The sequence below is a fragment of the Silene latifolia genome, chromosome 6 (assembly GCF_048544455.1).
Source record: "Silene latifolia isolate original U9 population chromosome 6, ASM4854445v1, whole genome shotgun sequence".
NCBI lineage: Eukaryota > Viridiplantae > Streptophyta > Magnoliopsida > Caryophyllales > Caryophyllaceae > Silene > Silene latifolia.
Genome location: NC_133531.1, coordinates 127,628,970 through 127,654,826, shown reverse-complemented (window position 1 = coordinate 127,654,826; position 25,857 = coordinate 127,628,970). Strand labels below are relative to the sequence as shown.

Below are 25,857 nucleotides of genomic sequence, written 5' to 3'. Positions count from 1 at the left end.
GTCCCTAAGAATATACCAACCCATTAAAATACAATACTACATCTCAAGTATTTGTTTACCGTAAATTGTTTGCGAGAAATATCTCTAAAAAAACGTAACCAAACGATTTGAACAGAGAAAGTAAATCATATGAAAAATCTAAAACATGAGATAATGCCGATAAAAAATAATGAAAAAGTGCTCTCAGAAAAGGGCCAGTTTTCCACAAAAGAGCAAAAATCCATCAAACAACAACCATCTCAATTTTAACAAAAAGAAAAGAGAAACACAACAGCAATTAATTCAATTGCTTAGAAACAAACTTCATCTTTGCTCTACAAATCAGCTGTTAAGCTCATTTATAGGGTTCGGATTCACCAGTTCGACGCTAAACAGCCGAATTCAATTGGTTTAAATTACTCCTTTCTTTAGGTTAAAATCAAGATTACGCCGTCGCCGACGATGATTTTTACTCTATTTCAGTGTGGTTAAAGCAAAATAAATCATCATTGAGCCACTCTACGATTAACAATCAACCGCTGGAAAATAACTCATCATAAATATTTGTAAAATTGTTGAAAAAATAAACAAAAAAATTAAATTAAAGAGACGAGTGAATAATAAGAGTGGGATTAAGTTTAAGCAATTGAATTATAAATTGTATAAGAAAAGAATGAAGAAATTGAAAAAGAGTGAAACCCTAATTGAGGGAAAGGATGGAGAGTAGAGATTGGGGTGGAATTGAAGGGTTAATGAGGTATTTATAGTTTGGAAACCCTAATTTTGTTAGAGATATCACGCGGCCTCCGCCCGTGGGTTTCGGTAACAGACTCAACTTTTAATCCAACCTCTTTTAAGTGTGTTGACCCAAATTGTTAGGGGGAAAAACGGTTTTTCTAACGTCACGCAACAGAAAGATATTTAGGAAAAAAAAAAATCGTATCATGAGAAACCCATTGTAATCATTTTTAGCGAAGAAATCCTATAAATATTGGCCCTATTTGGCAAATAGTAACCGCAAATTTATAACACCGGATAACGTTAGCAGAATATGGTTAATAAATTTTAACAGATTTTAGCAGCATAGTTGACTAAAAAATTAATTTAGCAGATTTAAGTAAAAGTGTGTGATGATTAGCAGATTATAGGGCAACTATACCATTTTTATGTATAAATTGAATATGCTATTACAATATTCAAAAAATAATTCCGAGCAATATATTATCAGAATATGTCATTTACCAAACACATTATATTAATAGATTGATTGATTGGTCAAGATACTATTTAGGCCGAAATCTACTCATTTCAGCCAATATGTTGTTTACCAAACCGCGTTATTACCCTATATGAGTTCTTATCGTGTCGGGAAAAAAAAAAAACATTCAATGACTTTGATATCACTAAATTTGTTAGACTAACTTAGAGCAAGTCCAATGGTAAGCTAGTTCCTAACTTCCTACTACCTTATCTTTGTCAAAGCACATTTTAAGCTACAAAATCTTTGAACTAGTAATATATTCCAATGGTTTAGCTTAATTTTTCGTTAGTTAGATTAGACCCACATTTTAAAATATTAACTTTTTATTGGTTATTTCCTTATGGTTGATACATTTAAGCAACTAGCTTAATGAAGCTAGTTGCTTAAACAAAGCCAACCTATATGGAAAAGTGCAATTTTTAAAAATTGCAAGCAAGTCTCTAAGTCAAACCATTAGGCTTGCTCTATACAAAGGCCGCTTTTTAACCCCATATTGACATGTACAAATACTCCATATTTTAACACGAAAAATCACCCATTAACCCAACAACTACTTTAACCCAAGTCGAACTTAAACTCATCCAACCCATATGGCAATCCTACATTAAGGTTTGATTCAATCAACCTTCGTTATTTTAGGGGAATGACGATTACACTAATCCAATCAAATGTCCTTATAATGCGTCCTCCTGTAATATACTCCGTACTTCCTTGGAGCTACGGAGTATATATATGAGACAATTGAGTACAGAATCTCATACAATTAGATCGCTCTTTTGAAAATCCATCACATACTATAGGGTATATTAATCGAACAACATTTTACAATGATCTTCAATAAAAATACAATTATAAACCAATGAAGGCTTGACTAACACAAATGAGTAATGACTAAATGTCAGCTATCTTAACTGGTGAAATCGTGTTCATAACTTATCAATTATCATCAAAACTCGAACTTGGCCTGGTTCCCTTGATATAATGTTCAACTTGAATAGGCACTTGCACCTGGACATTCAAATGTGATATCTCAACAAATATATTTATAGCTTCCTAATCTCGATATGCCCACAATTCATCGTCATATCTCAACAAAATGCCCAAAAGAATCCATTACTACCCAGAAGATAACTTGGTAAAGAAGACTAGCACATCAACTTTAATCTTAAATTTCCATTAACCTAGTCGATTTTGGTTTATGATGTAAGTGGAAAATTTTCAGCACTCTGAGAAGCAACGGTATGAAACGACTGTTAAGTTGAATACGGAGTAGTTTCATGGGAAAGATATACAACTTGCCTGATAATCTAAGGGTAGAGCCAAAGTGAGTGATGATTCAGGTTTCCTTCATCTAGTGACCCTGTAGGACTGAGAAAGTCGGAAACAAACACGTCAGAATAATTCTTATATTAACACGACAATGATGATGATAATATAAACATTAAAATAACTCAAACCTTGACCCTCTCTAGAAGATCTCTGGGGGCACCGCTGCTAAAGTGGTCTCGAACAGGCTGACAGTAAAGAAAGAAAAGAAGCATAAGATTTGCTATTTTATAGTAACCTGAAATCAAACACGTGTATTTTTGCGTTAAGTGTGTAAAAGAGTATTATTGACAAATCACCTGCAAAATTATATTCAGCGCTTTTGATAAGGCGGGTTTCACATCATCAGGCCTTAGAGCTTCTGCCTCATAGTCGACCACGAAGTCTTCATAGGTTTGATAAGTCCTGAAACCAAGGTAAAAGTAGCATAACATGAGCAACGCGAGCTACAAAAGTCGCCGCAAAAGTTGTAAATATGAGGTTCTTTGATAGAGAATAGAGAGGACTTACTTAGCTCTACCATCTTCAGCGCTACTGACAACAGTAAATTCTTTCAACTTTGGGAATACAATGTACTTCAAGTACTCCAGACACGGGTTCCCATCAACTACCTTTGGAGGGCAATACGCCATCTCAATTTTATGATTCACTACATCCTAAAAAGAAGAGAACAAACTTAAGTACACCACAAATTGAGTCTGCTTAATGAAAATTTGCGGCATAAAATACTAGCCTACCATTCTCAGCAATAGCACAATATTTTAGGGAAAACAATTGAAAATGAGTGTAAAGTACAAGTGAGCCAATAACAGAAAAGTGAACTAAAATAAGGATTCAAAAATGTAAGCCGGCCAATTTACTGTTTAAAATCCTGACAATAAGGTCATTTCACGACTAGATAGTGGACAACAACAACAACAATAACATCAGAGCCTTGATCCCAAAATGATTTGGGGTCGGCTGACATGAATCATCCTTTCGAACCGTCCATGGGTGAACGCACGACTAGATAGTGGACGCGCAAAGAAAAATGGAAAGCATTGGTGCATCATGCGGAGTATACATATATACAATACTATCATACCGCCTCATCCTCCATAAAAATTGCAGATGATGCATCAGATTTTGACATCTTTGTTTGCCCCTGTTGCAAGCCTGGAAGCATGTCTGCCAAACAAGTGAACACAAGCTGTAACTCACAAGTCTACACGACCGAAAGCAATAAAGCTAACGTGCTACTACAAAATATATAATAATTAGAGATAAAGAACGCATACGGTGTGACAATATAATGGGCTTATTCTTTCTTTTGATGTCATCACAATACTCCCTAGCTAAAACGTTAACCTTTCGTTGGTCCATACCAAGTTGGCAAATATCCGCCTGTTCATACAAGTACTCCATCGTTAGGCAAATTAGCTTATGGAAATGACAAGTAGCTACTTTCAACTGCAGCAAAATTCAATGCTTACACAAGACAGAAAAGCACAGTATCAATGTGGAATCCAGTACTCAATAGAAATAAGAGAGACACTTTAAGCGCCACGTACAGCCAGGAGAACGTAAAAAGAATAATTTTGCATAACTTCAGCTAAAGTAAACATAATACACACAACACAAACTGATTGAATTCTGACACAATCATCAGTCATCACAGAGGTCCGAAGGCTGATTTTAAAGGCTATAATAGAAGCTCAAGAAATGGCTTAATGAGCACGGCGTCTAAATTGACTTAAAATTACAGTGAAGAATTCAAAAGAGTGTTTACTGGAAATGGTGATAAAAATTGATCCAAAATAAACATAATAGTGGAGTTAAAAGTCATTTTCAATGTACCTCGTGGTTGGGGTGCGATGGGAAAGTGTTATGGATATCAAATCATTTTAACATTGTCGCTAAGATGATCTAAGAAGGTGAAATATGAAGAGGCTATGATACATCTAAAAACAGCTTCGTGGGGCAAGGTGTCAAAATAGAAAGAAATTGTTAGGAATCGTCCTTGCAGTGCATATTGCATGTGGTGATAACAATTGTTGCAATAACAAATATACATCAGGGTGCACTGTGTCAAAACAATTGTACATGGAGCTATCTTTGACATCCCCTCCCATAAGAACACACTGAGTCAAAACACCACAAGGCAACGAGACCAAGAACCTATGTACCATAAAGTAGCCATACGGTGACTATAAGTTGGTACTGATAACTCTAACTCATTCTGACATAGTCACCTAGGGTGGTTGAAAAAAGATGAACTAAAAGGCTGTAATTCACGTCTGGGCCAGTTTTCCACATTACTGGCGAAATCGATTTGAGAATTATCGGGCAGGGTTTCAACTTTCAAGAGCAAGTAATGAAGTGATAGACCACATTTGGGCCCAATATACATGCCAAATAAGTAATGAGAGAAGCCTGGAAGACAACTTTTTGTATAATCAACACGATTGTCAAAAACTCAGCCGCACTTGTTAGTAAGTTCTTCATGCATGTATCTGGGGTTATTTTCATTGTTTCTCTTCATTTGATTTCGTTTTGTGTTTACTTCACTATTGCTTCGCCAAATATAAAGCCAATGTGCACCAAATTCTATAAAAGAAAGTTCCTACCATTTCAGTTTGGTTAAGTGTGAGATGAACATCACAGATATTAGAAACCAATGAGACAATGACCTAAACAGCATAACATACAACACCTTTAGGAAAAATATATCTGCACACTGCATGCATGGGTACAGGATCTGTGCTCCAGATAATTCGTCCTGCTCAGTTCGACCCATAATTTGACAACACCTGGAAAAATTGAAATTGCAAACCTTTAGTCAGTGAGCACATGGACGGAACATATACAAAATCTCAAACGAGATGTGTAACAACAAATTTGTGTTAAATCTGCAAACAAGTAGACAAAACAAAAAAATGTGTTAATTACTCCCTGCAACAACACCATCATCCAAACTACAATAAATAAACTGTGTTTGTTCGGCATCGTCTGTCTAGCTTAGTCCATGTTCCAAAAAGGAATCAAAATAAAAAAAAATGAAAACCACAAACTTAATGAGCCGCTGATTGAATTCACATTTCAAGTAAATTCAAGTCCGCTGTAATTCAAATCGTCCGCCAGTCTAGTTGACCTGTGATATCAGGCTTATGGCTAGCATATCGATTACGGTTTTCACAGTCATCAAGACAGGGAGGCACCGGGATTGGTTTTGTGACCATTGATCAGGCGTGTGACGGGTTTGTCGTCGTCGTCGGAGGCTGGAATCAAGAGAACAACGAGGTAGTTGGCAAGCTGCAGATTACTTTGTTCCCATACGGTGATTAATGTAGCGTCGGATTCGACTTTAAAACGAGCGAGACTGATTCAAAAGCATGGCAGGCACGGTCTAAGAGGTATGCTCAATGTAAATCTCACCGCTGAGCTCAACGACCGCCACGATTTCGCAGTTCACACGCCAAATAAGGGGTGAATTTTGAACTTTGAGAATCGCGGTCCGCGTCGAGTTAACGATGAGCACTGAGCACGCGTCGAAGACAAATCAGTTTGAAGACGGATCACCGGTAAAAGTCGGTATTCTCAGGGCCGCTTTGGCATAGGTCAGTCCGTTATGACAAAGAAGATGGCTTATGACGTTGAAAGCAAAATACTGCACACAATAAAAATTGGTTAGTAAAATTCGAATACTTGCTCACCTATACGTCGGAAGCGTTGGCTCGGTGCGGTATGAGAATGCTCTTCTGGCTTGTCTCAAAGCTTGGTGAAGGCGCAGACAAGGAGGGGCTTCAAGGTCACGGGACTCGGGTTTTCTCGTCGTCGGCAGTTCAGGCAAACTCGAGCTCTTCCGTTATCATTTGTGAAGAATTATGGAGGGCTTCTCTTCCTTTTATACTCGAGTAACGGACGAAATTATGGAAACAAGACATACAGAGTGCAAAGGGATTGTACTCGTTTTCATGCTCATGATACATGAATTGGTATGTAATAAATAACAAATGTGAAAGTACTAGCTAGTGGAACACAATGCTGGCCGTCCACAAAGTATATAATAAATAACAAATGTGAAAATGCTAGCTAGTGGAGGAAATCATCAAACAAGCAGCCAAACTTTTGTAGTGGTGGACTGGTGGATGATTTATGGGTTATTTTAATCAATATTACTCATACTTGACCATTATACATCATCACTGCTAGGGATGGCAGTGGGTCGGGGACCCGACCCAGACCCTGAGGGTCGGACCCTAATGGGTCGGGTATGGGTCTCATTTTTTCAGACCCAATGGGTATGGGTCGGGTATGGGTCTTAAGAAAATATTTTTCCCGTCCGGTCTAAGTTATGAGACCCATACCCGACCCTTAGACCCTTTATTAAAAAAAAAAAAAAAAAATTACAACTTTTCTGAATTCATACTGGCAGACTGTAGAAACCCAACTAAAGTCTCTTTCTCTTCCCTCATCCCATAAAGTGATAAAACTCAACCAAACTCTTCTGACAATACCACCACTCCACCACTGACACAAGAAAACCACCACCACAACACTGATACGCGACTGGCAACCACCTCTCTAATAGCCGGCGACCGACAACCACCATTAACGGCAGATTAATAAACTCATAATGTTAAAGTAGTATGATTTTTTTTTTTAATATTATAGACCCTATAACTGTTAATCGTGTTACTAAAGTGGCTGAAACTCGGACCCGCGGGTAGACCCAGACCCTACCCTTACCCATAGGGTCCGGGTATGGGTCCTCAAATTTTAGACCCTTGCGGGTCTGGGTCGGGTACGGGTCCAAAGGGAAAAATCTCGGGTCGGGTCCGGGTCTAGGCGGACCCTACCCAGACCCTACCCATTGCCATCCCTAATCACTGCGTCAGAAGAATTGATAAGGAAACAAGAATTGGAGCAATAATATGGAATATTTACAAATTAATCTCATTGATACAGCCTAAAATCATTGTTTGAGTAGGTTGGCCACTAATGTATGCAATGATGATATCCCACTAATGTATGTAATGCTGCATGAAGAAAGTGGGGAAATGCACATGTGAAGGCATACACATTCAAACAAAGTAGAGGAATGACAGTTGCACTGAAGTAAAATATTGGAGTAATTATCATTACCACTGACAAGTGCAAATTGCACATGTAGAGGAATCATCCACCAGTCGTTTACCCCCTCGAGACTTGGTCATGTAAACGACTTGAGTGTTTAAGCATGATCTGGTCTCGATTTATGAATCTCGGCCGGTACAGTTCTGTCCGAACTTGAACATTCGTCCGCTTCTTGTAGTAAATTTGTGTGAGCATGTGCAATTTGCACTTTGTCAGTGGTAATGATAATTACTCCAATATTTTACTTCAGTGCAACTGTCATTCCTTTACTTTGTTTGAATGTGTATGCCTTCACATGTGCAATTTGCACATGTTCGAACTGTTATTCCTCTACTTTGTTTGAATGTGTATGCCTTCACATGTGCAATTTGCACTTGGTCAGTGATAATGATAATTACTCCAATATTTTACTTCAGTGCAACTGTCATTCCTCTACTTTGTTTGAATGTGTATGCCTTCACATGTGCATTTCCCCACTTTCTTCATGCAGCATTACATACATTAGTGGGATATCATCATTGCATACATTAGTGGCCAACCTACTCAAACAATGATTTTAGGCTGTATCAATGAGATTAATTTGTAAATATTCCATATTATTGCTCCAATTCTTGTTTCCTTATCAATTCTTCTGACGCAGTGATGATGTATAATGGTCAAGTATGAGTAATATTGATTAAAATAACCCATAAATCATCCACCAGTCCACCACTACAAAAGTTTGGCTGCTTGTTTGATGATTTCCTCCACTAGCTAGCATTTTCACATTTGTTATTTATTATATACTTTGTGACGACCACATTGTGTTCCACTAAAAGTACTTTCACATTTGTTATTTATTACATACCAATTCATGTATCATGAGCATGAAAACGAGTACAATCCCTTTGCACTCTGTATGTCTTGTTTCCATAATTTCGTCCGTTACTCGAGTATAAAAGGAAGAGAAGCCCTCCATAATTCTTCACAAATGATAACGGAAGAGCTCGAGTTTGCCTGAACTGCCGACGACGAGAAAACCCGAGTCCCGTGACCTTGAAGCCCCTCCTTGTCTGCGCCTTCACCAAGCTTTGAGACAAGCCAGAAGAGCATTCTCATACCGCACCGAGCCAACGCTTAGACGTATAGGTGAGCAAGTATTCGAATTTTACTAACCAATTTTTATCATTGTGTGCGATTTTGCTTTCAACGTCATAAGCCATCTTCTTTGTCATAACGGACTGACCTATGCCAAAGCGGCCCTGAGAATACCGACTTTTACCGGTGATCCGTCTTCAAACTGATTTGTCTTCGACGCGTGCTCAGTGCTCATCGTTAACTCGACGCGGACCGCGATTCTCAAAGTTCAAAATTCACCCCTTATTTGGCGTGTGAACTGCGAAATCGTGGCGGTCGTTGAGCTCAGCGGTGAGATTTACATTGAGCATACCTCTTAGACCGTGCCTGCCATGCTTTTGAATCAGTCTCGCTCGTTTTAAAGTCGAATCCGACGCTACATTAATCACCGTATGGGAACAAAGTAATCTGCACTTGCCAACTACCTCGTTGTTCTCTTGATTCCGACCTCCCGACGACGACGACAAACCCGTCACACGCCCGATCAATGGTCACAAAACCAATCCGGTGCCTCCTGTCTTGATGATCAGAAAACCGTAATCGACATGCTAGCCATAAGCCCGATATCACAGTCAACTAGATCGGACGATTTGAATTACGGACTTGAATTTACTTGAAATGTGAATTCAATCATTCATTAAGTTTGTGGTTTTCATTTTTTTTTATTTTGATTCATTTTTGGAACATGGACTAAGCTAGACAGACGATGCCGAACAAACACAGTTTATTTATTGTAGTTTGGATGATGGTGTTGTTGCAGGGAGTAATTAACACATTTTTTTGTTTTGTTTGCTTTTTTGGGAGTATTTAACATTTTTTTTTTTTGTTTGATTTGGGGAGTACGTGGTCCAACACCACCACTTCCTCACTTTAACTTTTCTCTTTTTTTTTTATTTTATTTTATTTTATTTTATTTTTTTTAAAGAAATATGAGTTGTAATTTGGTTTTGTCTTTTTGTCTCAGGGGACGATATGGTGCACTTTAAGGCGAGCGAATCTAAGACGACTGGCAAGAAGTACTTAGTGACGGTCGACATTCGATGTGAAGCAAATAATGGAGTTAAACACACCATCTTTTCTTCGATGACGGGTCCCTTTCTTTGAGTCGTGGTTGCCGTTGACATATCCGTCAAGTCTGGATTCTTTGGTGGCGAAACACGAAAAACCATTCTTTGGTGCTCCTTTCGTCCCATCATCGAGAAAGTGCCGACACGCCATCCTTCTCGAATCTCTTACACTCTCGATGCTCCGTGAAGTTCAACGAAACGCGGTTTTCACTTTGGATATGAATTTTCTTATATTCCGCGCTACTGGGAATGGTTAGAAGACATTCTTTGCGAGTGCCGCAACAGTTTGAGATCCGTCTACATTTATGAAGCATTTTACGCCTCACTTTTTCTCTACCGCCGGAGTAGTCAGCTAGTGGAGCCATTCTGCGATTTTTGGTGTCCACAGACTAACACTTTATTGACAACGGCGGGAGAAATTTCAATCAGCCTTTGGGATATACGCTCTATCACCGGACTACCTCTAACGGGCTCATTTTTGATGAAGTAGTGCCTTCGGTCGAAGAACTCCAGGGCTTTGGTGAGAACGACCGACCGTACTTGCCCCCAAGTTCCAGTATTTATTTTCTGCGTTTCATCGGATATCTCTTTCGGCGAAGAAACTAGCAAAGTAGCTTTTGAAGACTGGTGTCGCTTTTGGTTTAAAGGAACCTCCAAGTCTTCTCTTCTGTCTAATGCGTCAGAGAAGACACATTTTCCGACTCTACGACAAGATTTTTTCTTCTTACAGAGAACCTTCGCCATTGGGACGAGACCACATGACTTCTTTCTTCTTTTAGGCGTTCCAGAGGCAGAAAGACGACAGACGTATCTTGGAGCTTTCCTTTCTTGTTGGTTTTGCGCATTTGTTCTCCATGTTCGTGACCTAAGCCACATAGGAGCGAGCGTCTTTAAAGTTTCTTCTCTGTTAGCGAGCAACCACATGGTTTTAAGAAGAAACTCGGTCAAGCCTCAATTGTCAAGACTTTGATTCAAGAAAAGTCCTCTTTGGAAGCACGTATGACGACTGCAAAAGAAGAGGCCGGGAAGATTGAACATGCTGAACTTTGAAGAACTTGCTGTGGCTTCTATGATGTCATTTGTTGTATCTTTTTTTTTTTTGTCTTTGTTTTAGATACGTTTTTCTTTTGACACTTAAGAGTGTGCGTTTTTTTTTTAAAAAGGATGAATAATAATAAGTTGAGTTTTTTTATTTCTCAATCTCATATATTCATTTTGCTTTGCCATACATAGTTTATACTCTTATGGGCGAGGAGTAAGAGGTTTTTTTTTTTTTGGTGTGGCTGGACTAAAGTAAGACGTTTACTTCAGCTGCCTATGTACTCATAAAGCACAAACGAATGTACTTTACGAGATCAAGCCAACGTAGTTCGAACAAAACAGAATTGATTTTGTTTGGGGGGTTTGGCCGCACCTAAGTAAAAGGATTTTACTTAAGCTGCCTACGTACCTACAAAGTAACATACTTCGCAGGATCAAGCCAACGTAGTTCCTTAAAGGGATTTTTTTTTTTGAATCTTTTTTTTTTTTTTTTTTTTTTTGGGTGTGCAGTTTAGGCTCGTGCTTAGGAGCTTATTGCGGAATCGTCATCTTACGCGTAATAGCGCTTCAAAAACTTGGCGTTGATCGGACCAACACGTACTCCATCACCATCGACAATCTTGTACGCGCCGTTGGTGTAGACCTCTTGCACAACGTAAGGTCCGTCCCACTTGGAGGTGAATTTACTTCCGGCTTTACGAGGCATTATGATAGGTCTTCGAATTGTCAAGACCATATCGCCAACTTGAAAAGATCTAGGACGAACTTTTTTATTGAACGCCCTTGATAGCCGCGCCTGGTAGCACTCTCATCAAGAGCTTCAAGTTCGGCCAAACGCAGCTTGTCATTTTCGCCTTCCGCCAAACCCATTTGAACAGCCATACGAAGAGAAGGGATCTCCAATTCAAGTGGAAGGACCGCCTCTACTCCGTAAACCAAAGCATAAGGTGTTGATTGGGTTGGAGTTCTATACGTGGTGCGATAAGCCCAAAGTGCTTCCCCAAGCCTCTCATGCCAATCACGCTTTGATTTTGAAACCATTTTCTTTAACAAATTGCAAAGAGTCTTGTTGAAAGCTTCGGCGAGACCATTGGCTGGCGCATTATACATCGAAGAATTTCGTTGGACGAATTTGAACTTTTCCATCAATGCATCCATGAGTTTGTTGTAAAAGTTTTTGCCATTGTCGGTAATGATATACCTTGGCACTCCATATCGATATATGATATGCGTTCGCACGAAATCGCAACATTCTCCTTTTTCACCTCTCGAAGAGAACAGACTTCCGCCCATTTCGAAAAATAATCGATTCCGCCAAGATGAATAGATGTTCGGCAGACGACTTAGTTGGTAAGGGTCCAACTACATCGAGTCCCAAGCTTCGAATGGCCACGATGTAATCGTAGGGTGGAGCACCTCGGGCGGTTGATGAATGAAGTTTCCATAAACCGACAAGCATCACACTTCTTCGCATACTCCATGCAATCTTGCACCATTGTCGGCCAATAATAGCCCATTCTTTTGATTCGATCGCACTTCGGTCCCGATTGGTGAGCGCCCGCGTATCTTGCGTGTGCCTCCTCCATGGTGTGCATACCTTCATCTTCATCGAGGCATCGTAACCAAAGTCCATTAAACGATCGACGATACAAAATACCTTTGTAGTAGATGAAGCGGGCGAGCGACGTCCGCACCTCCGTCTTGTGCTGGATCATTCGAACTTTTTATGCTCCAAGTAATCGATGATCGGTTGACGCCAATCTTCTTTGTTGATTACATGGACCAAAATCGCATTGACGTCTTACGTCAAAAATCGTCATCCTCTTCTTCCTCGCAAAGACTACCCATCTTTTGCAAATCGGAATCGAAGAAGGAATACTTGCCCCATGCCAAAGTGGTCTGCGAGATTTGCCGGCGTCGGCCATCTTGTTGGCACTCCTTTGTATATGACCTAAGAAGACCGAATCAAGTTTTTGTAGGCACCCTAAGCTAAATTATGATATGCCACAAGACTTTCTTCTTTGACTTCGTACTCGCCGAGCAATTGATTAATTATCAACTTGGAATCACCATAGATGTCCGGATCTTTGCATCCCATTCGAGAGCCATTTGTACGCCTATGATCGAGCTTGATATTCGGCGGCGTTATTTGTGCACAACTCGGAAGTATGAATGAATATGTCGGAGATGTTTTTCCGGCGAAATGAATAGGACTCGGCTCTGCTCCGTCTTGACGAGCGGCTCCATCAAAGTACATTTGCCAAGAAGGAAGAACATCGATGTAGAAGACTCCTTCTCCGGAAGTTAAATCGAGAAGCTCCATTTTCCTGGAACTGGATGATCCGCTAAGAAATCGCCAACGCTTGTCCCTCGATGACCTTTTGAGGAATGTAAACTATGTCATCTTTGCTTCAACAAAGACGGCCCGTTTGGCGAGTCGTCCAGAGCACCTTGGTCTCGACAAAATGTACTTGATAGGATCAGCTTTAGAAATGACGTGGACGGTGTGAGCTTGAAAGTAATGGCGCAACTTTTGGATGGCGAAGATGAGAGCTAAACACATCTTCTCAATGGACGAATATCCCATTCGGCTCCAACAAGTGTGCGACTCAAATATAGTATATAGGGCTCTTTCTTTACCGTCTTCATTCTCTTGAGCACATAATGCCCCCATCGAGTGTTCTTGGGCCGATATGTACAGAATGATCGATTTCCCAGGAATTGGCGCGCTCCTAATACTGGAGGATTTGACAAATACTTCTTGATGTCATCGAAAGCTTTCCGACACGATTCATCCCACTCGAAAGGAGCACCTTTTTTCATTAGATGACTAAACGGGTGACATCGTCCTGCCAAATTGGAAATGAATCGGCGTATGTAAGCTAAACGACCTTGAAGACTTCGAAGATCTTTAAGTGTAGACGGTTCAGGCATGTCTTTTATTGCCTTGATTTTGGATTGATCTATCTCATTCCTCGGTGACGTACGATGAAACCCAAAACTTGCGAGCTAACACCGAAAGCACATTTTAAAGGATTCATCTTGAGCTTGCACTTTCGTAGTCTCTCGAAAACCGTTCGAAGATCTTTCACGTGGTCGACCCTTTTCTTGGATTTGACAACAAGATCATCGACGTAGCACTCAACAATGTCATGTAGCATATCATCGAAAATTTTCTCGCATAGCTCGCCGATACGTGGCTCTGCGTTTCTTGAACCCAAAGGGCATTACCTTATAGCAAAATATGCCCTTTGGTGTTCGAAACCCGATGGCTTCTTCATCTTCTTTTGCGCCATTTGGATTTGATTATATCCACGGTCAATCCATGAATGACAATGATGCCCGTACCGTCGTGGCGTCGAATCATGATCTCCGTAATCGGAAGCGGAAATCATCCTTTGACAAGCATCGTTCAAATCTCGAAAGTCGACACAAATACGGAGTTGTCCGTTTTTCTTTCTTACCGGAACAATGTTAGCAATCCACGTCGGATACTTGACCTCCCGAATAAATCCCGCGTCGATCAATTTGTTTACCTCCGCTTCATTTAAAACATTTACGGCCGAAATCGTCTTCGTGGTTGCTTCTTTGGGAAACGCCTTTCCTTATTGCGAGTCGATGAATGCGATTTTTGGACTCAGGCCGGGCATTTCTTGATAGCTCCTGGCAAACACATCTTTATATTCTGATAGAAGCTCAACATATTCCGTTTGCTCTTGATCTGTCAGAAGGGAACTTGCATAGACGGGTCGAGGCTCCTCAGTTGTGCCTAGGTTGATTTCTTTCAAGTCATCAACCGTCGCTTGGACTCCGTCTTCAAGAGTTTTTGGAATTTCACCAACCTCTATCTCGTCATCTAAATCGGGCATTCTTGTCTTGTCACATGGTTAGACGAGACAAAATCCCGAGCGATTTTCCTTTGACTCGACTCCTCTTGTGGATTCGTGAAGATGACAGTACGACTTTTTACTTTCAACGACTTATCCATAGTTATTTCCACTTCATGATGACGTTTCATTTTAGAGGGAATGACACTGTGGATATCTTTGCTGAGGTTAATAGCAACTTTTGTCTTCGAGGACTTCCTTTGTTTTTGTCGGCGCATCTTTTGTACCTTCGACCTATGAATGCGACTGAAGACTGATTTCTTTACCTCTTTTCCTCCAATGCGAGTGAACACTGGCGTATTTGGCCCTTGCTGTTGAGAACCTGACGTTAAATGGACACAAATGTTCTCTTCCCTTTCTCCCAATCTGTTGAACACGGAAGAGCGAGGCGTAGAAGTTGGTGATCCCAACCTGTCGAAAACAGACCTTCGCGTCAATATTTCTGTATTATCGCCTTCACTTTCCGCCAGTTCTGCCACAATATATTGTGATGAAGCGTGCTTCGCCTTACGTCGTGCAGAAATTTTCTAATGGGTTCAGGAGGCGAAAAACCGATACCAACCTTTCCGACTTCAAGCGTGTTGCCTTGTTGGTACAACTTCTTTTGTGTTTGATTCATACCATACGGGGTAACTTCAATCACTTGCCCCAATGGAATTGGATTCTTAAAATCGTACCCGGACTTCGTCATGAGCTTGTAAGCATTTGGATCAAATCGTCCCTTTGTAGACTCTTCGGGACCCGTGTGGTCCTTTTTCATCGATGCTGTCGTAAAGCCCGGTAGAGGTTGTTTACTCGTCGTAGAGTGATTTGTTCTTGCAACCGGAACGATGACATTGTTTTTCAGAGTTTGCAAATCTTTATCGTCAATTGTTCTAATTGATGTGGACGCTACACTTTCAGGTGTGCACTCTGTAAAAGGTGTCTCTCCATCTTTACGCCTTGATTTTGGTACGTACTTAAGAATCGGCGTCGCTTTCTGCGGGATTAGAGAAACTTTCTTTTCGCCAGAGTTCACATTTGTTTGACTGGCCTCTTTGAAAACGCTCTCGTGATTCTCGACTGTCGTCGACTCCTTTGCCTCCGGAACTTTAGAATCGTCTACCTTTTTTTGAAATTCTGGTTCCCGTCGAAATGATCGAGGATGGCAACATCTCACTTGGCGCATCCTGCTCTTCATAGAATCGAGCGTCGGCAAAGTACGATTCAACCGTAGAAAAGGGCTTCACATCACCATTTATCTTCTTTTCGCCATCTCTGTAATATTTTAGGCATTGGTGTAGAGTTGACGCTACAACACCATTCTCGTGAAGCCAAGGTCAACCAAGCAACAACTTGTATGATGTTTTGGAATCAATAACTTGGAAAAGTGTGGTGGATAACATATCTCCCATCGAGATTTCGACACGGATCATGCCAATTGCCTTTTGTCCACCGAGATTGAATCCTTGGATCATCAAGCGACTTTTGGCTAGTTCGCTTACAGAAATCCCTAGCTCTTCCATAGTGGCTTTCGGCATTATGTTGACGGCTGAACCTCCATCGACCAAGATGCGGCTCACCTTCTTCTCTCGAATGTATCCAGATACAAACAAAGGGCGATTGTGCAACTTTGATCCAAGTAACAAATCTTCATCACTAAAAGCGAGAGCGACATTGCAAGTGACACATTTTTTGGATTGTCTGTGCTCTCCCGCGGCTTTAAGTTTATCGAAGATACGCTTAGGTTGAAGAATCGCCAAAGACAATTGTTGACGCATCTCTTCGGGCAAGTGGAACATTTGTTGTCATCCCATACGCGAAGGCAGTGCGTCTAAGATTGCATCAATCTTTGCACAATCGATCAAATTTGAGGGAGGTTCTTTAGCCACATCATCTTTACAACTTTCTTCCTCAATGACGGTAGAAGACACGGTGTTCACCGAAACTTTAGCAAGGTAGAACTTGGGAAAATAATCCTCTAACGTCACAACTTGATGTAATCTCGGCTTAATTTTCTTAAACGACGTGACATCTGGCGAAGAATCCATGACGACCCCTCTATCTTTATTCAATGAAGATTTCCTCACTTTCTGACGAGTTGACTTTTGACGTTTTGGCACTTGGGGTACCGACACTTCTCTACCTTGATTCTTTCGTCGACGCCTAGTCACAAGGGTCCACCCTTCGTCGTCGTTTTCTGGATTTTGAGCGGTGGAAGTTGGTGATGACAGATTTCAATTCTCCGGGCATGACAACACTCACCGGCTCAAAAGTTCCGAACTGAATCATTTGCACACATCCTTTAACTGCCGAAGTAGGACATGTTTTAACACCTTCGTCGTTTACTTGAGCTGCTATGTAATTGGACTCGGTGATATCTTCGAGGTCCAAGAGAATTTTCCCGTCTTCGGCTAACTGCATTATCTTTTCTTTCAGGGTTATGCATTTCTCCAATGGATGACTTACGACCCTATGATATCGGCAATACTTCGGATCGTTCGTACGTCCGGCTTCACTTGGTCGTTTAGACTCGGGAAGCTCGATCACCTTCTTCTCCAAGAGGTCATCTAACATGCCGGCCAGATCAGAATCCGGGAAGGGGTACTTCTTCTTCTCGAGCTCTTTCAAAGTTGGTCGTGGCTTCCATGTATCCTTTGAATAGGCCGCCGCCTTCTTGTCTGTTTTTGGTCGAGCCGAGATTTTCACCGGATTAGAAGTAGAAACCGTCATAACCTCCTTCGAAGTGCTTTTGGACGCCTTGTCGTTTTTCTTATACTCCTTTCTCTCCGTCTTTGGTTCTGAATGAGTAAACAGTCGTCCCCCATGGCTAGCGATGGTAATCTCCATGTCGTGAGCTCGAGTGGCTAAATCCTGGAATGTTATCGGCTTGTTGCCTTGGAGGATGTAAACTAGATCCGATTCATTCCCCGAATGCACATTTCAATAAAAGAAGTCTCCGACAAACGATCTTTACATTCGAGGCTTAACGAGCGCCATCTACTTATGTAGTCGATAACGGGTTCGTCCTTCCATTGCTTCGTGTTAGTTAGTTCCGTCATACTTACGATGCCTGATGCGTAGAAGCGATTAAGGAACTCCTTTTCCATTTGGTCCCAATCGTCGATTGACTCGGCGCTTAGATCCGTGTACCAATCAAAGCGCCTTCCTTTCGAGATCGGACAAACCGCTTGACAAGGAGATCGCCATCGATCAAGCGATGTTCAAGTTTCGATGAAATGGGCAACATGTTGTTTGGGATTGCCCTTTCCATCAAACTGCTGAAACTTCGGTGGTTGGTAGCCGATAGGCATCCTCAAATAGTCAATCTTCTTACTATATGGCTTGACGTAACGGTGGATCGCTAAGCGGAGCGAAAGTTTCCATCAAACCGACTTTTGAAGGCCTCTGCGATCATCTTTTGGGCGTCTTTAGCGAAGAACGACTTATCCTTATCACGATCATCCTCGTTCTCGCTGGCATAGTCACTATCTTCATTTTGCATTGACGAAATAGGCCGCTTCTCCAACTTTTTCGTCAAGGCGGCAATCGCTTGATTTCTCTTCGTTTTCCTTCGAAGGTCTTCAAGAATAGCTTTCATTTTATTAAGTTGTTCTTCCATATTGTCGCCCTCAATGACCATGACGGGTGCCACCATGGAATATGACGGTTGGCTTGACATCTCCTCGTTACGCCTTTGTGGTGACGACGGAGACGAACCCGCGCTACTCTGGCCATCCTCGACGGTGAATGGCTCAAACAAAGGGCTAGTGTGAACAGTCATATCCTCAAAAGTGCCGGACATTATCTCTCGAAATGTTGACGAGACAAGCTGAGGGTCGTCGACTTGGATGGGAGAAGGTGAACCGAACACAGGATATTCATATGGCCTAGAGTTGCCGGCGCCATATGATTCCCTTGGAGCATTGACAGTGACATTGGATTTGCGAGGTCTCGTAGGCACGGATGCGAGAACGAGTCTCGCCGCGGATGCGAAAGAGGATGGATGTGGTCCTGCTCCTTGTAGCAACACCAATGGGCGATCTGTCGAGAGACCCACCGAGACGGATTGAGCTTTCGTTAGAGGCCATTGAAATGATTGTTGTGAAACTTGATTGTGCGGAAAAAGAGATGAGTAGTAGAGATGTCCCACCGAGCGTGCCAAATTTGTAACAACAAATTTGTGTTAAATCTGCAAACAAGTAGATAAAACACAAAAGAATGCAACAAAGTAATAATTTTATTAATTTAAAGATTTCGGGTACAATCTTCTAGTTATTCTACTGATTCGATTTCCGCATTTGGATGAATAGGAGGGTCTTGATTTGAAGACTTGATTCTCCTTGGATGAATTTGATTTGCTTCTCTTCTGTTGACGACGATGAACACTTGATGTCGGATCGAAGAGTAGTCTTCTTTGTTCTCTAGCTTTTCTCTTGGAAGAGGATTTTTGTAGAGAGAGTTTCTTTGTAGAGAGGTTTTATTTCGTAGTGTGATTTTCTTTGTAATTTTTCCCCTCCTAAATTTTGAAGCTAATGCTTGTATTTATAGAAAAAGGAGGGGTTTGGTTTCCACCCTAAGTGGACTTGGTAGTCTTGGTATTTTTGTAATGGACTTGGTAGTCTTGGTATTTTTGTAATGGACTTGGTAGTCATTTTGGCCCATTTGAATGTATTTGACCCATTTAGTGAGTTTGACCCATTTGTCGGATTTTATCACTTTAGAGAGTCGGACCGACTAAAATAATTAAAATGGATTACTTTATTTAAATTTCGTCCAAATTAATTACATTATTTCGTATTTCCTTTGACGGGTCAATATTTTGACCTTTGACTTCCGACGTGGCAACATTTTGACTTTTTGACTTCAGACGTGGCACTTGTATAATTTTTACGTGTCTACAAGATGCTTTAACACAGTGCTCTTTATGAGACCGCTGAATTTACTCAATAATTGACCATTAATATGTTTAATTCAATCCTTGTCAATTGTACGCCTCACAATGTTTATACAGTCTCAAAAGAGACTAAAGTTATAGCATAAGGGTAGACCACACTAACCTTGTTAGCCTTGGCAATTTGTTTTTTCGAGCAATATCCATCACAATAGGCCAGTACTCACGAGAACGTGAGTTGATTTCTTCAGAGGACCATAACAACTCCACTTTGCCCCTACTGAGATCCATGCCAGAAGCTTTCCATATTTCAATAAAGTAATTCCCAACAACTTCTATTTTCTCTAAATCACCTCCCATTTTGTTATTTAAGAAGGCAAACCAATCTGCAATCCACACTCTTACTTTACAACCAGCAGATGTTAGTCTGTTAACATTTATTGTCTTCATTACCCCCTGCAAGCACAACATTATTGCATTACAAAACTCGACAAATTAAAACGTCAAAAAGACATACTGGTGCAACAAACTAAGAAAACAATATCAAGCAAGTTTCGTTAACCATGCAGAAAATGTGATTATGTAACTAACAAATAACAATCTCTAAGGTAGCACCACAAACTGATAATCAAGCAGAAACAGAAGCAAGAAACCCATTGCACTCGAAACAGTTTCCAAACATTGAAAGTAGTGTGAGTACTATCCAAGACAAGTGTCAGATGACGTGTAAGTATTTGAACACTCTATATATAAAGTAATTGCTTTCCATTTAAAACAGTTCTTCTAGAAACTATAAGACCTCTTGAAAGATAGGAGGAACCAAATTTACCTGAGCAATATGCATACGACCAGATGGTTCAAACCCATCATAGCAGATTGGTTCATCTTTGTGGGCAAGAAGATTCCTAAGCTCATCTTCCTGAATGCACTCTTCCCCAACAGTCCTTATTATCTGAAACCTCTCCTCCAGTGCCACCCTAACGATTTAGTACACACATAAATACACTTAAAAGTCTATATAGATACCAAAACTTCATACAAGTAGATGGGAGAACGAAGAATTACTCAGAGCTCGACTGAGGAGTGTCGTTGACAGCAAGAGGTTTTTTGTTATCAGCTGGGGTCTGCTGCTCCTTTGTTTTCTTTTTGTCCACTTTTGTTGAAGTAGTTCGTGAAAATGTCTGAGAGAAGGCCATAAAAGCTGTTAAAATAGTTACAAGCAAAAACTACTTATATAATTTATCTTCTCAGGTTTAATGAGGGTTCACCAGTGGTTATTGGGTATCATTACACTAGTTCTCTCTTTCAATAAAAATACACTCATTATTTGTCCAGAAAGCCATTTGGTGAGGCTCTGACATGGATGTTAGTTTCCCTTATTCAGAGAATATACACACATTGACCTTATATGTTCTGGTAACAAAAAGCCACTATCAAGATTCACAAGAGAGGATGGGTGTATTATACTAACCTTCACCTTCTTTAGCAATTCTTTGGCATTGCTATCATTAGCAAAGTGATCTCGTACAGGCTGAAGGTAAGAAAAAAAGGATCAAACACAAATAAAACATGATATTGAACATTTAGCATAAAACAGGACAGTGAAGGGGTATGCAAAACATACTTGTAGAATCTTATTCAGTGCCTTCGATAGAGCGGGTTTCACATCACCAGGATGAAGCGCCTCTCTTTCATAGTCAACTACCAATTCTTCGTAATTGTTGTAAGTTCTGAAAGTCCCGACAATTGAGCAACATAAAGAAACATTAAAATTTTGGAGGAGGGTTGCTAATATTACATTTCTGACATGACCAGGACTTACTTAGCTCCACCAAATTCAGCTTTGCGTTCAACAGAGAACTCCTTGAACCATGGGAACACAATGTATTTCAGGTATTCCAGACAAGGATTTCCTTCAACTACCTTTGGAGGGCAATAAGCCTTTTTAATTTTCACATTAACTTCAGCCTGTGAAAAAAAAGCCACAACACAGTTTAATGTACAAGTATATGATTTATCTCTGTCGAGCAAACAATACAGCCAGTGTATTTTAGAAGATAGTTGTACAGTGACAGTAATGCTGACAGCTATTATCACCAAACCTGATCGTCGTCCATGAATATTGCAGATGATACTTCAGAATTTGACATCTTTCCTTGCCCTTGTTGCAAGCCTGGAAGCATGTCTGTAGTTTAACAACAAAGAAAAGCTACTTTGTCAGTCAACAAACCAGAAAAGAATAATGCTAAGAGCTTAAGACACTGCCGCAAATTAGGTGAGCTTGAAAAGAAAGCGTACGGTGTGACAATATAATAGGCTTGTTCTTTCCTTCCGTGCCATCACAGTATTCTCGAGCGAGAATGTTGACTTCGCGCTGGTCCATACCCTGCTGGCAAATGTCCGCCTATTCACAAAAGGTACAAAGTACTTCAGTAGTAGACATGAAAAAGTTATCTCAGCGAAAAGAAATCTTAGGAACGGAAATTATAATTCAACTTGAATGCCTGCAGAAATGTTGGTGCTACAAAATGGAAGAGGGATTGAACGAGATTAGGTGGGCACGTCAAAATGGAACAGAGTACTCAGATTACAAGACTTGAAATTACTCACTTTGTTTACTTAAAAAGTTGGGGTAATGGAAATAGAGAGAAAAAAATGCTGCAAGTATCAGATGACACGAACAAACAGATACGATTATAATAAAACGATTTAAAGTAGGAGGAAGAAAGGTTATACAACATGACAGTCTTTACAAATATTGTATCCGAATTTTATTTTATTTTAAAAAAAAATCCAAAATGGGTTTTAATTGAATCAAATATTCCCAATTTCTATGGCAAAGAAATATAAGGGAATTAAGCAAAATGACTCAAAGAAAATATCTGTGATTCTTATATTGTAACATAGCAGTCGCATAATGCAATTCCCGAAGCAATTTTCAACATTGGTCATCCTTTACACATGAGTGTGGTACGTCTTGTGTGTACATCAAACTCTCCCTCGCTCAACTAAGCATGGCTTTTTGACGCTTTGTGCTACATTGTTGTCGTTGTACTCCAATTTGTGTTTTATCTACCACTACTATGATTGAAAGCTAACAAGAATCTGTTAATGGTTATCTCACAGATTTCCCCTTGTCTAGTGCATTTCAAGGGCATAATCTTACTCCCCTATCGTTTCCCTTCAATAGTTTTATTTATAAAAATTCCAACTTAGAAAAGACTAGTCAAGCTAAACAGAAATTAGCTTTAGCAGAACAGCAATTATAAATCAATGACGAGATAACCTTTAGCCTTGAGGCTTAATAGCACAGAATACAATACCTTCAGGAAAAAGATATCAGCACACTGCATGCAAGGACACATAATTTGGGCTCCAGATATCTCATCTTGTTCAACTTGACAGCAACTGCGCTAGCAACATGTAGGATCATTATGTCATTCTATACACCAGAAAGGTAGAGGGGACCAATTTAAAGTGAAACTCACTTAGTCAGCCTTGGGAGCTTGTTCGTTCGAGCTATATCTAAAACCAAAGGCCAGTACTCATTCACATGCGAATAGATTTCCTCCGACGACCACAAAAACTCAACTTTGCCTAAGGAATCCATTCCTAAAGATTTCCATATTTCGATAAAATATTTCCCCACAATTTCAATTTTCTTTGGATCACCTCCCATTTTGTTATTTAGGAATGCCGGCAAATCTGCAATCATCATTTTCACTCTACAGCCCGCAGATGTTAGCTTGTTCACATTTATCATCTTCATAACTCCCTGAAAACATGCTACTGTAATGAATATACTGATGTGGTACAACTAGCCTGTGCTGTGACAGAGGTGTTATGGGGTATTATACCAATTAATTAAGAACTAAGAGCACGTTTAAATTTGGTAAAAAAACACATTTAAATAGATGTCTATGATGACTGCATTTCCAATAATAGACATTTAATATGCCAAATTGCCAATTCTAATCCACATTCTACAAGTTATTCGAACACCAAGAAAGAGACAAGAAAATATCAAAACAATATATTTGACGCTTCCTATTTGAGATACACAATCATCTTCATTGTATACAACGAAATAAACCGGGAAAAAAATGATAAAAAAAAATCCAATCCAAGCTAAATAATAAATGAAAGGTCAATCTTGACTCCAGAAGTAAATAAAATTTAGGTAGATTCAGAGGACACAAAAGTTATCATGACTGATTAAAACTAATTAAAAAACACCCACAGAAGATGATTGACGGAGAAGCTATTTTTTTTAGGTGTAACGGGACCACTACAGAAATTCCAAATCCGCCGCCTCATAGGCTTCAAACCCAAGTCATCATTAGTGTCAATGTCTAGTGACAACCTAGCTAAGCTAGCTCAAATGTGCAATGAAAAAGGCTATGTTAATCCTGATGCTTGTGAAATCAAGTGATTTACTCATTAATACTCAGGTACAACCAATTAATGTAACCACCCAAGTAACCCATTTCTGCAAAAAGTGGACCAAAACTAACACCGACTCATTTTAACGAGATGATCAAGGTGCATAAATCTCGCCATAGTATGATCCAAGATAACAAAGAGATGAAATGACAGAGACTAAACACAAATGAATCCTAGGTTCAGTACCACATCACCTAAACAAGCTGCTATTTCGAAATAAAAAAATAAAAAAATAAAAAATAAAATGCGGCAAAAAATTGATTTCCCAATAACAGTTCAGTACAACTTCCTCACATCCAGCATCAAAATCAGTGGTGAAACCTGGATTTACAGTTAGGGAGCAGAAATTTTCAAAGGATGCAACCTACTAATGGAATAAGGTAAACGTGAAATATACAGAAAATTATAACTAAAGCGCTTTCGAACTTTTCTTTGTTTAGGTGGTGACTGCCCTTGCTGGCCCCTTAGTTCCACTACTGATCAAAATTTCATCTGGAGTGCATAAAATTAGTCCAATTTTACTTTCTACCCACAAAACTGCACTCATCATAACCTTAAAAAAAATGGAGCAAATACTATACTTATCAATAAAGATCAAACTTTTTCAATCAATACATAACAACGAACAAAACATAAAAATAACATGAAGCTTAAAACTTTGCAAAATTTATCAGACCAATATGCATACTAAATTCCTTCCACAGTTCAGTACAACGTCCTCACAACAACCATCAGAAATTTATCAGGAAAGCGTCAAGCTAATCAAATTACACTCTCTATCCACAAAATTACACCCATGACAAATTCAAAAAATGGACCAAACAGCTATACTTATCAATAAAGACTAAATTTTTTCAATCAATACATTAAATTAGCAAAAACCCACTGATCAAACTCATCCGAAAAGCGTCAATCTAATCAAATTACACTATCTACCGAAAGAATTACTCAGATCGCAAGTTCAAAAAAATGGACCAAGAACTATAATGATCAATAACGACTAATTCTTTTCCATCAATACATTAAAGTATTAAACTAACAGAACCCAGTAATCAAAATAGCATAAAGTTTACGACTTTGCGAAATTTACCAGAGCAATATGCATACGACCAGAAGGTTGAAAGGCATCAAAACAAATGGGTTCATCTTTATTAGCGAGAAGATTCCTGAGCTCATCTTCTCCAATACATTCTTCGCCAATGCTTCTAATGAACTTAAGTCTCTCCTCTAATGTCATCCTAATCATAATCATTACCAAAATTAATCAAAGAAAAATACATTAAGTAACATGAAAATAGATGAGTAAAGCTAAAAGAGGTTTATATATATAAATATATACCCAGATTTGGGAGTTTCATCGATGGAGAGAGACTTGACTTCCTGAATTGGGATTAGCTGTTCTGCCATTGATGTTGTTGTTGAGCAGCGAGAGGAGATAATTGGGATTGTGCAGTTTTTTTTTTGGCGATTGGACATGGGGTTAAGGGTTTATTAGGGGTGTATGTGTATCAGCTATGGGTGGGTTTGGAATGACAAATCATTTTTTTTTTTTTTTTTTTAATGACAAATCATTTCAAATTGGTATAAGTTTGGAACTTGAATCCATTTTTGAAATAATGGTCAAAAATAAAATATTTATCGTTTTGGGTCGGTTTTGAAAATATTTGTCAAAATGGTGTCCACGTAGGCTCGAGATTTCTGGACCTAAAACACGCCACTACCAATGGCGTGTTTATAATGAGTACGGAA

The 25,857-nt window shown here is 39.7% G+C and overlaps 1 protein-coding gene across 1 annotated transcript; it reads right to left on the bottom strand.

Annotated features, from left to right (window-relative positions):
* Positions 1-2,014: 2,014 nt before the first annotated feature.
* LOC141587257 (tyrosine--tRNA ligase 2, cytoplasmic-like) lies at positions 2,015-25,645 on the bottom strand. Its single transcript, XM_074408707.1, has 20 exons — positions 25,448-25,645; positions 25,199-25,346; positions 23,154-23,440; positions 22,989-23,073; positions 21,964-22,069; positions 21,768-21,850; positions 21,488-21,633; positions 21,290-21,395; positions 21,137-21,196; positions 20,731-20,846; positions 20,495-20,642; positions 19,832-20,121; positions 5,259-5,355; positions 3,844-3,949; positions 3,651-3,733; positions 3,077-3,222; positions 2,866-2,971; positions 2,698-2,754; positions 2,540-2,608; positions 2,015-2,248 (listed from the first exon to the last, which is right to left on the bottom strand). Exons 1-19 carry the CDS (start codon positions 25,582-25,584, stop codon positions 2,588-2,590), a joined length of 2,328 nt encoding a protein of 775 aa, XP_074264808.1. The 5' UTR covers positions 25,585-25,645; the 3' UTR covers positions 2,015-2,248; positions 2,540-2,587.
* Between the last annotated feature and the right edge of the window lie 212 nt (positions 25,646-25,857).

What these genes read in the sequence shown, in the direction of transcription:
- LOC141587257 (XM_074408707.1), bottom strand. Translation starts at nt 25,584, where the DNA reads ATGTCCAATCGCCAAAAAAAAAACTGCACAATCCCAATTATCTCCTCT. An exon ending in CTGATATCTTTTTCCTGAAG is followed by an intron (nt 22,070 to 22,988) that starts GTATTGTATTCT and finishes TTTTGTGAATAG; the next exon opens with GCGGACATTTGCCAGCAGGG. An exon ending in ATCTTCTAGAGAGGGTCAAG is followed by an intron (nt 2,609 to 2,697) that starts GTTTGAGTTATT and finishes CGACTTTCTCAG; the next exon opens with TCCTACAGGGTCACTAGATG.